General features: G+C 36.2%; 1 protein-coding gene across 1 annotated transcript in view; it reads right to left on the reverse strand.

The window, feature by feature from the left end:
- Nucleotides 1-4,710: 4,710 nt before the first annotated feature.
- LOC124593744 (40-kDa huntingtin-associated protein) overlaps nucleotides 4,711-13,430 on the reverse strand; it is a 74,469-nt gene continuing 65,749 nt past the window's right edge. Inside the window, exons 5-7 of the mRNA XM_047132078.1 lie at nucleotides 8,048-8,147; nucleotides 7,386-7,504; nucleotides 4,711-5,400 (exon numbers count right to left, since the gene is read on the reverse strand). Coding sequence (XP_046988034.1) covers nucleotides 5,234-5,400; nucleotides 7,386-7,504; nucleotides 8,048-8,147 — 386 coding nt within the window. The 3' untranslated portion in view covers nucleotides 4,711-5,233. The remainder of the gene's footprint in view (nucleotides 5,401-7,385; nucleotides 7,505-8,047; nucleotides 8,148-13,430) is intronic.

Below are 13,430 nucleotides of genomic sequence, written 5' to 3' on the forward strand. Positions count from 1 at the left end.
TTTAACTGTTGCAAAAATTTTGCCTATTTCAAGAAAAGAACACAGTTTTGGCCCTAATTAAAATTAAAAATAGATTTTTGACATTTGTAGAGACATTATAGAGATCCAAACCATATGTAAATTTCAGAACTTATGTGGTGTGTGTGTGTGTGTGTGTTTAACATACTAGTTTCACCTACCAATGTGGCCAGTGCAGCAACACTAAGAATTCATGAATAAAATCTTGTCAGTTTACAAGTCACATCAATCTGAATAAAATTCTCCAGCTTTCAATGGCTCTCTCTGCCATCATCGTCCGGAGTAAGCTCGAGAATTTTATTTGAATTGACACAGCTTGAAAACCAGGGAGATTTTATCCAGACATGCCACTGCAAAAGACTCTGAGGATATTAATAATTCATCTTTACTGCAAAAACTCTGCGGATTACAAGCAGTTTAATTGAATTAGCTTATTTTTAGCACGTTTATACTATGTAATGGAACATGATTTGAACGCCAGCAGCTCGTCAGATGATATCCAAAGATATTATCCGCAATATATACCCAACACAAACTTGTACCAACTTTGTCATGTGTGCAACAGCACTTTTAATTGAGTGATGCAAGAATCAGATTTTATTAGGCCAATTATGAGTGCATGCACACACCAGCAACACTGGTTGAGATGTCATTGGGTATCATTTATGATATAATATTATACTAGTAAATATACAGCATACATGTAAGAATATTCGAGTAGTATTAGAATATATGACTTTTGCTATCCAAAAGCATCGTCATGCCACACTCATGTGTTACACTATCACAAAGAAAAGCTGCTGTGTAACATCAAGGTGAATAGACTTAACAAAATATTGCTGAGAAAATAAGTAATTATATTTAGCTATAATTACCACAAGTAGCATTTGCATAATTAATTCAGGCGGCAGTTTCAAAGCAGCAAGGCCAATTATAAATGATGAAGTCACTAGATAAAATACAATCAGTAATAATTTGTTGGATGTGTAGATAATATCACTTTAATGTGTGTCAGTAGCATAATTTAGATTTTATGCACTTTGCACAAAACTTACATTAACTTTTATTTTAATTATAATTATACTTTACTGAAAGATGTGTGAGACACTAAAATGACTAGTGCACTCAAGTGCTTCATGTAAATAATGAAGTGCACTTATAAATATGTAGTTTTGCAACAGTAGCATGACAAGCCACTGTAAGGGGTAAGGTGGTGCAGACCAACAGGAGCAGAGAACTGCACTCCAGGGAAGAGTTATTTTTGTAGAGAGCAGTTTTCAGTGGTGGGTCAGGGAGTCATCGGGGGCAGACATGATGTTGTGGTCTCTTTGTGTTGGGGAGTTGACAAACTTTGTTCACAAGGTTTGTTCACAACGCTGAAATGATTCAGTGTGGACTACACCACTGACTACAATACATTTCTAGTGTGATGAGTGTACATTCTCCATCTAGGCAATGAAGAAGAGGTGAAGAATCATGAAGGGCTTAAATTTTAGAAACATACCTGGGATATACAGTAGTGTAAGGTTTAATACATCACTGGAGGTCCGTGAGCAGTATTAGCTGCAAGAACAGCAGAACTGTCAATAACTGATGGGGTTGCCAGGTTCAATTAATGCTGTTCTGGAAAACTTAACACCAGCCGTTACAGCTAACTTCAGTAACATTAAAATGACCCTTACCACACCTAAAGTAGTTATTACTACCATAAATTCTATAAAATTGAATAATTATAGTGGTAATGATAAAATGCTTCATTTACTGACATGGCAGTGCAAAGTTCCGCCTATTTTATTGTAAAACAACAGATAAGCTTCTTAAATGTCATTGATAACACCCCAAGACCAATAATCCAGATAATCTTACCAACACAAAATATACACTGAAGTGACAAAGAAACTGGTACACATGTGTGCACTCAAATGCAAAGATATGTAAACAAGCAGAATACAACGCTGCAGTGAGCAATGCATACAGAAGACAACAAGTGTACAGTTTGGCATAAGAAGTCATGTAACAACTGAAAATGCTATATTCTCTTTTCTCTGTGAGGTCCTGGATGGGTTAAACAAGGGTTTCAAATGCTAGTCATATTTTTTGATTTAACTAAGGCATTAAGTTGGACCATTATGGAATACGGGGAATAGCTCACAATTCGTTCACCTCTTACTTTAGCAACAGACTGTAAAAGGTCATTATTCACAGTGTTGAGAATGGCTGTGGTGTGGGGTCTGACTGGGGTACGGTCAAGTGGGGGGTGCCCCAGGGATCAGTGTTGGGGCCACTCCTGTTCGTTATTTATACAAATGATATGCCCTCTAGTATTATGGGTAACTCTAAAATATTTCTGTTCGCTGATAACACTAGATTGGTAGTAAAAGTTTCAAATAGCGCAGTTCATGGCACAAGTTCATGGCTTGTAGAAAATAAACTAATGCTAAATCACAGTACAACACACAATTCAACAAAACCTGACATTTTAATTTCACAGAATGGGCATATGATTAGTGAAACTGAGCAGTTCAAATTTCTAAGTATTCAGAAAGATAGTAAACTGTTGTGGAAGGTCCACATTCAGGATCTTGCTCAAAGACTTAATGCTGCAATTTTTACTATTCAAACCGTATCTAAAGTGAGAGATCATTCGATACGAAAATTAGTCTACTTTGCTTATGTCATATGGTATATTTTGGGGGAACTCTTCCCATTCTAAAACGATATTTTTGGCTGAGAAACGGGTGGTTCAAGCAATAAGTGGTGTAAGTTCACGAACATCTTGTCGACCTCTGTTTACGAGTCTGGGTATTTTGACACTGACCTCTCACTACATATATATTCCTTACTGTCATTTCTTGTTATCAACATTAGCTTATTCCCAAGAATAAGCAGCTTTCACTCAGTTAATACTCGACAGAAATCAAACCTGCATTTGGACTTCCATAACTCTTGTGCAGAAAGGAGTGCAGTATACTGTTGTATCCATTTTCAGTAAGCTACCACTAGAATTCAAAAATCTTAGCAATAATCCACATACTTTCAAATCAAAACTGAAGAGTTGCCTCATGGGTCACTCCTATTCTGTCAAGAAGTTCCTTAAAAAATCAAGCTGATTCTTGTTGTATAGTTGAGTGTGTTTACTTAAAATTATGGCTTGACTTTTTTCAGGTTCATAAAATTTTTATTCTCATTTGTTGTTATTTTTATATTGTAATTTCATGTACTGACACATTCCATGACCTTGGGGATTTGCTCCTCAATTTGGTCCTACAGAACTTGACATGTAAATAAATAAAAAAATGGCTGGCGCAGTTGTTAGATTGATTACTGTTGCTACAATGGCAGGTAATCAAGATTTAGGTCAGTTTGAATGTGGTTTTACAGTCGGCGCACGAGCGATGGGACACGGCATCTCCGAGGTAGCTATAAAGTGGGGATTTTCCCGTATGATCATTTCATGAGTTTACCATGAATATCAGGAATCCGGTCAAACATCAAATCTTCAATACTGCTGTGACCGGAAAGAGATCCTGCAAGAACAGGACACATGAAGACTGAAGAGAATTGTTCAGTGTGACAGAAGTGCAACCCTTCTGCAAATTGCTGCAGATTTCAATGCAAGGTCATCAATAAGTGTCAGGTTGTGAACCTTTCAATGAAACATCATCAATATGGGCTTTCAGAGCTGAAGGCTCACTCGTGTACCCTCGATGTCTGCACAACACAAAGCTTTATGCCTTGCCGGAGCCCGTCCACACCAACACCAACATCAACACCAACATTCAACTGTTGATGACCGGAAACATGTTGCCAGGGCAGACAAGTCTCATTTCAAATTGTATCGAGCAGATGGACATGTACGGATATGGAAACAACCTCATGAATTCATGGACCCTGCATGTCAGCAGGAGACTGCTTAAGCTGGTGGAGGCTCTGTAATGGTGTGGGGCGTATGCAGTTGGAGTGATATGGGACCCCTGATGTCACCGTACAACTCCGATAGGTGACATGCACGAAAGCATCCTGTCTGATCACCTGCATCCATTCATGTCCATTGTGCATTCCAACAGACTTGGGCAACTCCAGCAGGACAATGCGACATCCCGCACATCCAGAATTGCTACACAGTGGCTCCAGGAACACTCTTCTGAATTTAAACACTTCTGCTGCCCACCAAACTCCCCAGACATGAACATTATTGAGCATATCTTGGATGCCTTGCAACATGCTGTTCAGAAGAGATCTCCAAACCCCTTGTACTCTTACAGATTTATAGACAGCCCTGCAGGGTTCATGGTGTCAATTCTCTCTAGCACTAGTTCAGGCATTAGTCAAGTCAATGTCACATTGTGTTGCAGCATTTCTGTGTGCTCGCGAGAGGCCTACACAATATAAGGCAGATGTACCAATTTCTTGGGCTCTTCAGTGTATTACTACAACCTTAAATTGTGTAATAATGACTTGGCTCCATGTAAGACAGATACATCGATGTTCTATCATTATTAATACCTATTGTATTTCTTCAAGATGACAGCAAAAAAGCAAGCGTTTCACATAAGAAAGAAATATAGCATTTGTGATAAACCAATAAAATTATCAGTTCGGGACAAGGAAAAAATTGGAAAATTGTGAACATTCAAATCATAGCCATTTCTGAGCTGAGTAAATTATTATAAATTATTTTCTCACTCATACTATCAGGAAGTACAAACATGTTTTATTCATATAGTGTAGTCTGGAGATGTGTGAATTTCTTGCCATAGAAGTACATACTCAGCACAAGAACATGAAGAATTTTGTAAATGACAGGTATCTTGCAAATACTGTTGCATATTTCTAACCAACACAATATGCTTCATAATATCAGACCAGTACAAATAGGCAGCTTATGTCATGTGAGAGAAGACTATACATGTAGTTACCATTATCAAAAAAAGAACAGTCCTGGTTTTAAAACCACTATTTCATTGAGTATCTATGAAAATATCTTTAATTCATTTATAAGACCTGATCTATAATAAATATGATACAGACTCAACAATTTTTTCATATTTTTGCAACACATTTCATCTTAAACATTTGAATACATTCTCTGGTGCAAATACCAACCTTGCACGCAAATTATTTTTGTTAAGTATATTCAGCACCTCATTCAACAACAATTAAGAACTTCTTACAGAAGATTAATCCAACGTGTAACAGCCCTGAATCACAACCTTCACGTAGTCATATGGCAAACTAATGTGCGTAGTAAACCACGCTGTTCAGCTGTTAGATATGGCCACAACTGTGCTTCCAGCTCTTGCAAAGATTCACAGTCTTTTGACTGACAGGCCATTACCAATGACTGGAGGAGAATAAATTCATCTTCACTCAGATAATTCACTGAAACAGAATACAAATGTATGTAATACACAGTGGAAAAACAGATAAAAATTAGCTATGTATTTGCAAAGATAGATCAAATTTAACATTGTACTTGTAACAAATACATTTTGTTTCAATACAAAAAAGTGAAACAAAATAGACGGAATAATATCAAAAATCCATAAAAAAAAATTTTGCTTTAAAATTAATATGCTTTTTTTTCAAACAAAGATGTTTCCTCTACATTCTTATGATTGTTATTTCACACTATTTTCAATGTACTGTCATTAAAATTTAATTTTAAAATTTACCTAATAGTACATGCATTCAGTCATTGACAAGCACACAAGACAGAAAACTTCACCAGCTTTTGGACAATCCTTTGAGCTAAAGTTCACATGAATCCTCTCCCCCCCCCCCCCCCCCCCCCCCCACACACACACACATTTACCAATCTACACCTCTACAATCACACCCCTGTTCCACATTTCAATGTAACTGGACTCATTTTTATCATCAATCTCAAATTCCTCAAATTGTTGATTAATGCTGTTCTGTTTATCGAACAATATACTTCCTTGGGACAACAAATACTACAATTAGACTATTAGGAGTGAGTTTGTGTTACTGATGAATACTGTTTGCTGGATTCCCTCCCTGCTCTGTATCAGACAGTACTCCAAGCTTGTTTAATACACATTCTCTTTGATATTTCAGAATTTCTGTGACTATCAAAAGCCTGTACCTAGGGTATTATACTTTTCAATTTACATTTATTTCCTTCCTATCAGACGGTAATATAGTTTCCCAAAAGGTCAGCATTCTTTTAAGTCTTTTGCAGTTCAGAAATGTTTTGGAGGTTCTGATTCATACTGTTTTTTTTCTTTGTGTGTGTGTGTGTGTGTGTGTGTGTGTGTGTGTGTGTGTGTGTGTGCAGAATGCTCCTTGTTTAGAATTTTTCGGACAAGTTCAATTTGTTTAATGATTTGACTATTTTCTATAATACTTCTTCACGAGTTTCATTCCACCAGAAAAGATTCTTCCTTCAGATTACCAGAACATATATTTTGATTGTTCTTGTATTCAAGATTTTATTTTCACCTATTAATGACCTCAGTATCGATCTCCTCTCCTGGTGTAATTCTTCAGTTTATGCTGACTTAATTTTTTCATTACTTTCTGTCTTCTTTCTGCCATTAGACATGTGTTAATTTTTATCAGATAGGACTTGTCACGGAGATATTCCAAATCTCCTTGGAGTTAATGCAAGTGATCAGAACGTGCTCAGTTTTGAAAGTCATGCAGTTAATCAGTTATTTTCATACTAGATGCCATGAAGTACAGATTTAATTTCCCACATATCTATTCATCTCTTGTCAGTCATGTTTCTCTTGTCATGTGCTGTTACTCTTCTCATGTTTTTGAAAATTCAATAGTATTTTGTCCGATGATGAATGCATAGTTTCAACAATCAACCTTCAGCAAAACAAAGTTTCCTATAATTGTAGGAGCTACATATTTCTCGGCTTACAAATGCTGTTAATTTACTATGATGTGTTTAATGTTTCCAGTTATTAATTATAGTTCACACTGGTCAGTTGCTTTCATTTCAATAACTTTACCAACAGGCTCAAATACTGACCTTAGTAGACCTATTGCTGCTTTGTGCCAGAAACCTTCTCCCAACCAGGAATTCTAACCCATCATTCCAAATATACAGGATTTGCTAATAACAACCTCAAGTTCTATGTTTATCTCAGTCTGTAACAGTATATGAGCATTACTGATTTCCTGATGGGATAAGGTTTCTCCGAAAAACTGTTCATGTAAAGAGGAGCCAATTTTTGTGCAGTCCTTTATTATCACTGTGCATGTAGATTTCTTTTCTTTCTCTTTCTGTAAAATGTAGTTTTAGAAAATAATTGTATTTTCATTACTGCAGACCAAAAAAGCAAATTTTGTTAAGGCCACTACAAATCAAAACACTGAGTAGTATCATTTACCAGGTACATTTCCACCAGCTTCCCATGCATACTTTTCCAGCACTTGTCCCAAATCAGGTGGAAGTCGTTGGGCAGCAGGCTGAAGAATGAGTAGTAGAAGTACACGTGTCACTTCACATCTGAAGACAGAAATATGGTCACTAATAGTAGAACATTCACTTACTTTCTGGAGGTGAGTAGAAAAATAAGTAAAGTCAATCTGTTCTCAACCCGTAGGTAAATTTGAATGTCACACTGCTTTACTAAGCATTGACCTACTGGAGGGAGCCCTTACCTTCCTGAAAATCTTCGAATATGACATACTAGGACAACAATTACAGGGGATTACAAATCATGATGAAACTTGGCATTTTCAACATTTACAAATCATTGCCAGACTTGAAAGTGACAAATACTCCAAGAGAAATTAGGGATTGAACCTTGGTTCTTTGCACCAGAAGTCTACCACTGAGCCACTTAGAAATATTAATTGTATTACAAATAATGATATGAATCAACCATTATGGCAAAAAGTGTAGCCTACATATTCATTAAATCAAAGATTTTCATTGCAGTAACATCACAATTCTTTCTCACTTTCGAGATAAATATCTGGCTGCATGCATTCTACAGTTGCTGGGCACAGACAATTGATTTTAATTTCTAAGCTACATATGACTTGCCTGTGCAGAACATCACTGTATACACCCATTGGTGGTTTACTCCCTTGATTTGCAACACGAACCATCTCACTGAATACATTCAAAGCACCGTCATAATCACCTGTAGCAAACAAATAACAAATTATCCTTACAAATTCTTTCTAAAAATCTGCATATGTGATCAGGACTTTCAATACCAAATGAGAAAGCTGTAATTGCTTTATATTAGGAGCAACATTTCAAATTATATTATCCCTGAAAAACCAAATTTTACAGGAGAAAGAAAAAACTAATTACTCCTAATCTGTGAAATTTTTCACAAATTGGAAAATATGAAGTTATTGTAACTTCCTGGCAGATTAAAACTGTATGCCAGACAGACTCAGAACTCTAGACCTTTGCTTTTGTGGGTAAGTTCTCTACCAATCGAGCTACACATCCTTTGCTTTGGTGGCTCAAACAGTATAGCACTTGCCTGTGAAAGGCAAAGGTTTCGAGTTCTGAGTCTCGGTCTGGCACACAGTTTTAGTCTGCCATAAAGTTTCATATCAGCGCACAGTCCACTGCAGAGTGAAAATTTCATCATGAAGTTAATGTGTTTGAGGCTTACTTCTACAAAATTATTTTCATTATTATTATTATTGAAGAACATTATCTTTTAACATGAAATTAAATTTTTCACAAAGGCTTCTAATGTATAAAGTATTCGTATTATCCTTCCCGCTCCCAGCAGACTTCATTAGGATTTCTATCAAACTAACATATTATTGTAAATCATGTTATTATTATACAATAAAAATATTCATAGTAACCATTTTGATACACAATTCGCGATGTCTTTCTGCTGTAGTTCTTTAATGATATGCCATATAGTTTAAATCCTTGTTTGTATTCATTGAAGTTTCCGATTGCAGCCAGATTACATCACTTCTAGCCACAGTATTTCAGCTGACAACCATTCAGCCATCTCCAGATGAGTGTTTTGCAATGGAGACTGCTAGTTCACATCACTAACTTTATACCAAAAATTGACAAGGTGTTGCATGGTTGGTTGGTTTGTGGGGTTGAAGGGACCAGACTACAAAGGCCATCGGTGGAGACGCATGCACAAAGGCAGCTGCTACATGAGAGACCTCTGTCAAGTTTTGGATCCTCTTCGAATATTGCTTCATCTACAGCCCACAGGAGCATGTGTAATGCTGATACTACATGCATGCTCTCTGGTGGAATGCACACTTGTGGAGTTAAAATTCAGATATCAAAATTATAAAATTAATTGCTGTTAGATGTGTCATTAGGAATAAAATGTTTTCTTTGTGACAACTTATGTCTTTGATGAGACTTTTTGCGGGGAAGTGCTTGAATCATATTTGCAACTCCAGTGACTTTGTTAACAGACTGAACTCACTTCTTAAGCTTCGATATCATCTCACTCTTCACTAGGGTCCTTTCATGGATTCATTATCATTCATCAGCAGTAAGTCTAAAACTGATATAACAGCACTATTTCATCATGCCCTTTCCTCAACCCACTATTTATTCAACAGTGAATATTTTGAGCAAATTTACAGTGTTGCCATAGGTAGTTTTCTCCCCCCACTTGTAGCACCTGATTCAGTAGAAATTAAAAAATTCTGGCAATATGTAGATGACAATTTTATAGTGTGGCCCAATGTGAAGAAGAACTGTTATTCTTTTTGCACCATCTGCATTCTATTCAAGAGAAAATAAAATTTACGATGGAAGTGGAGAAGGGCAGCTGTGTGTAGTTTCTGGACATTTTTGTCAATCAGAAAGCAGAACGATCACTGGGCATTTCACTTATCGTAAGCCCACATGAACAAATCTGTATTTGTAAGTGCCTAGCTACTACCACTCATCATAAACTATGTACATCCTTTGCACATTGTTTTGCTGGGCACATGTGTCTGGTGGAGACAGCCTTGCAAAAGAACTGGAACACCCACAATCTGTGTTCAGTGATAATGGGTATTTACCACATCCAATCAGCATAACTTAAGGAAGAAGAAATGTGACCACCCACAATATCAAGAGGAGAAGGGGCAGTTCAAGACCAGGGTGTTCCTACAGTATGTTGCAATATTTCGTCAAAGTGTGGCAGAATCTTAAGAAAACATTATATCAAAGTAATCTTCCACCCACTTATAATATGATCACCACACCCGCCTTTCGCAGCTCAGTATATCAGCGATAGCTGAGCATTGTATCTCCATAGGACATTTCATAGATTATTCTTCCATGGAAGAGGCTGCCTTTGCTCATGTGTGTCTGCATCAGTTTTTGGTATGAAGTTATCAACGTGAACTAGCAATCTCCAGAGCAAAACACTTACCTGAAGATGGCTGAATGGTTGTCAGATGAAACATCATGGGAAGAAGTCTATGGAATACAGCTGCTTCACGAAATACTTTTTATATTGCAAAAATCTCAAATGTCTTTTCCTTCTACTATTATTAAAACTTAATCCAAAATCTAAATATTCTGGTTAAAAGTTTTTATTTATATTATGTTTGGAATGAGCATCCTATAGAATTCTCTTAAAACTTGGTTCAACCCTCTTCCTTCCTCCAAGTAACTACAAACTGACATACAAAATTTTCCTCATTGCCAGTTATCACAGCAACTGAATCAATGATGACATCTTAGGAATCTAAATCTCCTATCCTACTCCAACAATCCCCAAAATGTTTATGTAGCCAAATATCCATATCAGTCATCTATGCTTCACTCACTCTACTGTATGGTGAATTTAAGTTGATGAGGATGTTTGGTTTTCTTTTCTGTCTTACGGTTTCCCCTTAAATGATCACCTATACCAGTTTTTTCCTCCATAAATGAAAAAGCCGTTCCTTTATATATAATATACAAATGAAAGATAACTGACATTTTTAAAAGTTTGTCGAGAAAAAGGGTGCTTGTTGTCAGTGTAGTCAGCTGAGCAAAGTAACTATCAGCATCATGTAGTCTTAACGTTGCACACAATATGACTTAAAACACACAATATAGAGGACTGAATAAGATTTGAAACAACAGTTAATTTTGAGCAGCAACTGTAATTACACTGTTCATGAATACAATTTGTGACAATCCAACATTGTAGCATGAATGTTCACTTTGGGAATTGTATGAAAATGTATCGAACTCAATTTTTTCCAGTGGTGGACATAATATAATTTGAAACAATGCTCCTCATATTGCAAACTAGTTTTTGAAACCATTTCACTATCTGTAAAAGATAACACATGATTCTATAGTAAAAGATACTGAACTGACATCTCATATGGCAAACAGCTTAAAATTACACAGACACAAGGTACTGCCAGCTCTTTACTGAGTAAATTAACAACAGTAGCTTGGAAAGAGATTTACATTAATCATTAAGTACTCAAGTGATTACAAAATGACACTTTTTTATTAGTAGTACTTATATCATATTTACAGGTTGAACATTCTGAGCAGTTGTGTGGTCCTTTTTGCTGTGTAGTCCATTTTTCTTCCATTTATGAACCATATCCACCACCAGTTGGAACCAGCAAACCAATGACTCAGTACACTGATCCACTGATTTTCAATTGTACATGCAACTTCTACTTACAATGCTTTGCTGAACTCCCTCTGCCATTATTGACACGTATCAATTTATAGTGATATAAAACACACACAAAGGAAGGAAGATAAAGGTTTAATGTTCCATTTAGTGATGAGCAGTGTAAGTGAGAGGTGAGTGCCTGTACCAAAGTTAATCAAATTTACTTTATTATTTTGCGTGTAACACTGTTAAATGTCTCTCGTCACAGTTCTCAAAACAAGTTCACACATGAACTTACTGGAGGGTATCATCACCTGTAGCAACCAAACCATAATTAGAGTACTTTAGAACATGTATCACAGAAATATAGAGAGTACTAAAAATATATTTTCTGCTTTTCACGCCATGGTGGTGTGTGTGTGTGTGTGTGTGTGTGTGTGTGTGTGTGTGTGTGTGTGTGTGAATATGGCTTACCAGAAAAAGTGATTGTGAGTGTGCGCGCATGTTTGTTTGGAGAATTTGTAAATCTAATCTCACATTACACCACAATTATGATTTTTACATGTTGTCTTCCATAAAAGAAGCAAAAATTGTGATATTTCAAATAATCTTGATTGTATTAAATGCTTTATTATGCTTAAACAAATTATCACTATAGGCTTCTAGAACACATCAATGTTATGGATGCTGTTTACTGACAATATTGACAATTACTGCCAACCTTGGCTAAAGCACAGATCCTACATTATTTGGTTGTAGATCTTCGTACGTTTCTGTAATCTTTGACACTACTGTCTTTGACAGTTAATCTGTACTATATGCCTATGTAAGCCTGAACTTACTAGTTCTTAACAGCTAGGAGTCATCAAGTATTTTTATGGTACATTGTGTTTTGAAAGTTATTGAGCTTACACATGTTGTTATGGAAAAAGTCTGTACTAGACACATAGCTGTATCCTGTTTGAATGTAATGTATTTTTGATCCATCAGTATACAGCTTTGTAAGTACTTTCCTCATTTTAAAAGCTTGTCTGTGTATACTACATATGTTTTCCTGTTTCATTATTTTATGGTCCTCCATAATAACAGTTACTAAAACTGAAACTGGTTAAGAAGAACAGTGTATATACAGCTGGTGGCTAAAAATGCTTTTATTCAAATAGTCTGCCATAAACAATTACCCACAAAAAGCTTTAATTTATTTAGTTAACCAGTCTTTGGCTTGCAAAGTCATTGTCAGACTATCTGACTGTCATCATTACAGACCAGATTATATGCATTTGCATGTTGCATATGCCATTGCATATTTTGCTGCTTTTCATCTGTTATTGCATATTTTACCTAAACACTAGTGACAATGCATATTTTTGTTCTATGTTTACAATATTTTAAAAAATTATATGGACAGTCTCTAGCTCAATCTAGATTCTATGTCTCACAGATTGACCGTGACCTAAAACTGTGTGCAATCACTAACCGAGAGGCGACTGCCTAGTGAAATCATTACAGAAAAGGAACAGGAACAGGCAGACAGAGTCAATGCTCCTGCGCCCGCACCCCCTTGTTAATCCCCTGCGCTGTCACACCGTAAGCATCAGTAACAATTACATTTAACTACACAAGCTTTTAGTCACTCAGCCATTGTTTCAGTTTAGCTTTCTATTTATTTGTACAAAGTTGAATGTGTTTCCAACATGTAGTGTATATAGTGTTGTGCGCCATGCTGGCCGAAAAAAGAAACGTTGTTTCGTGGATAGCTGATCATTTTGGAACATTTACATATGACGGAATTGTTTTATATTGTCAAGTTTACAAGACAAACATTTCGTATACATATGTTTCAAACAGACCAGA

This window comes from Schistocerca americana, chromosome 2 (assembly GCF_021461395.2).
Source record: "Schistocerca americana isolate TAMUIC-IGC-003095 chromosome 2, iqSchAmer2.1, whole genome shotgun sequence".
Classification (NCBI taxonomy): Eukaryota; Metazoa; Arthropoda; class Insecta; order Orthoptera; family Acrididae; genus Schistocerca; species Schistocerca americana.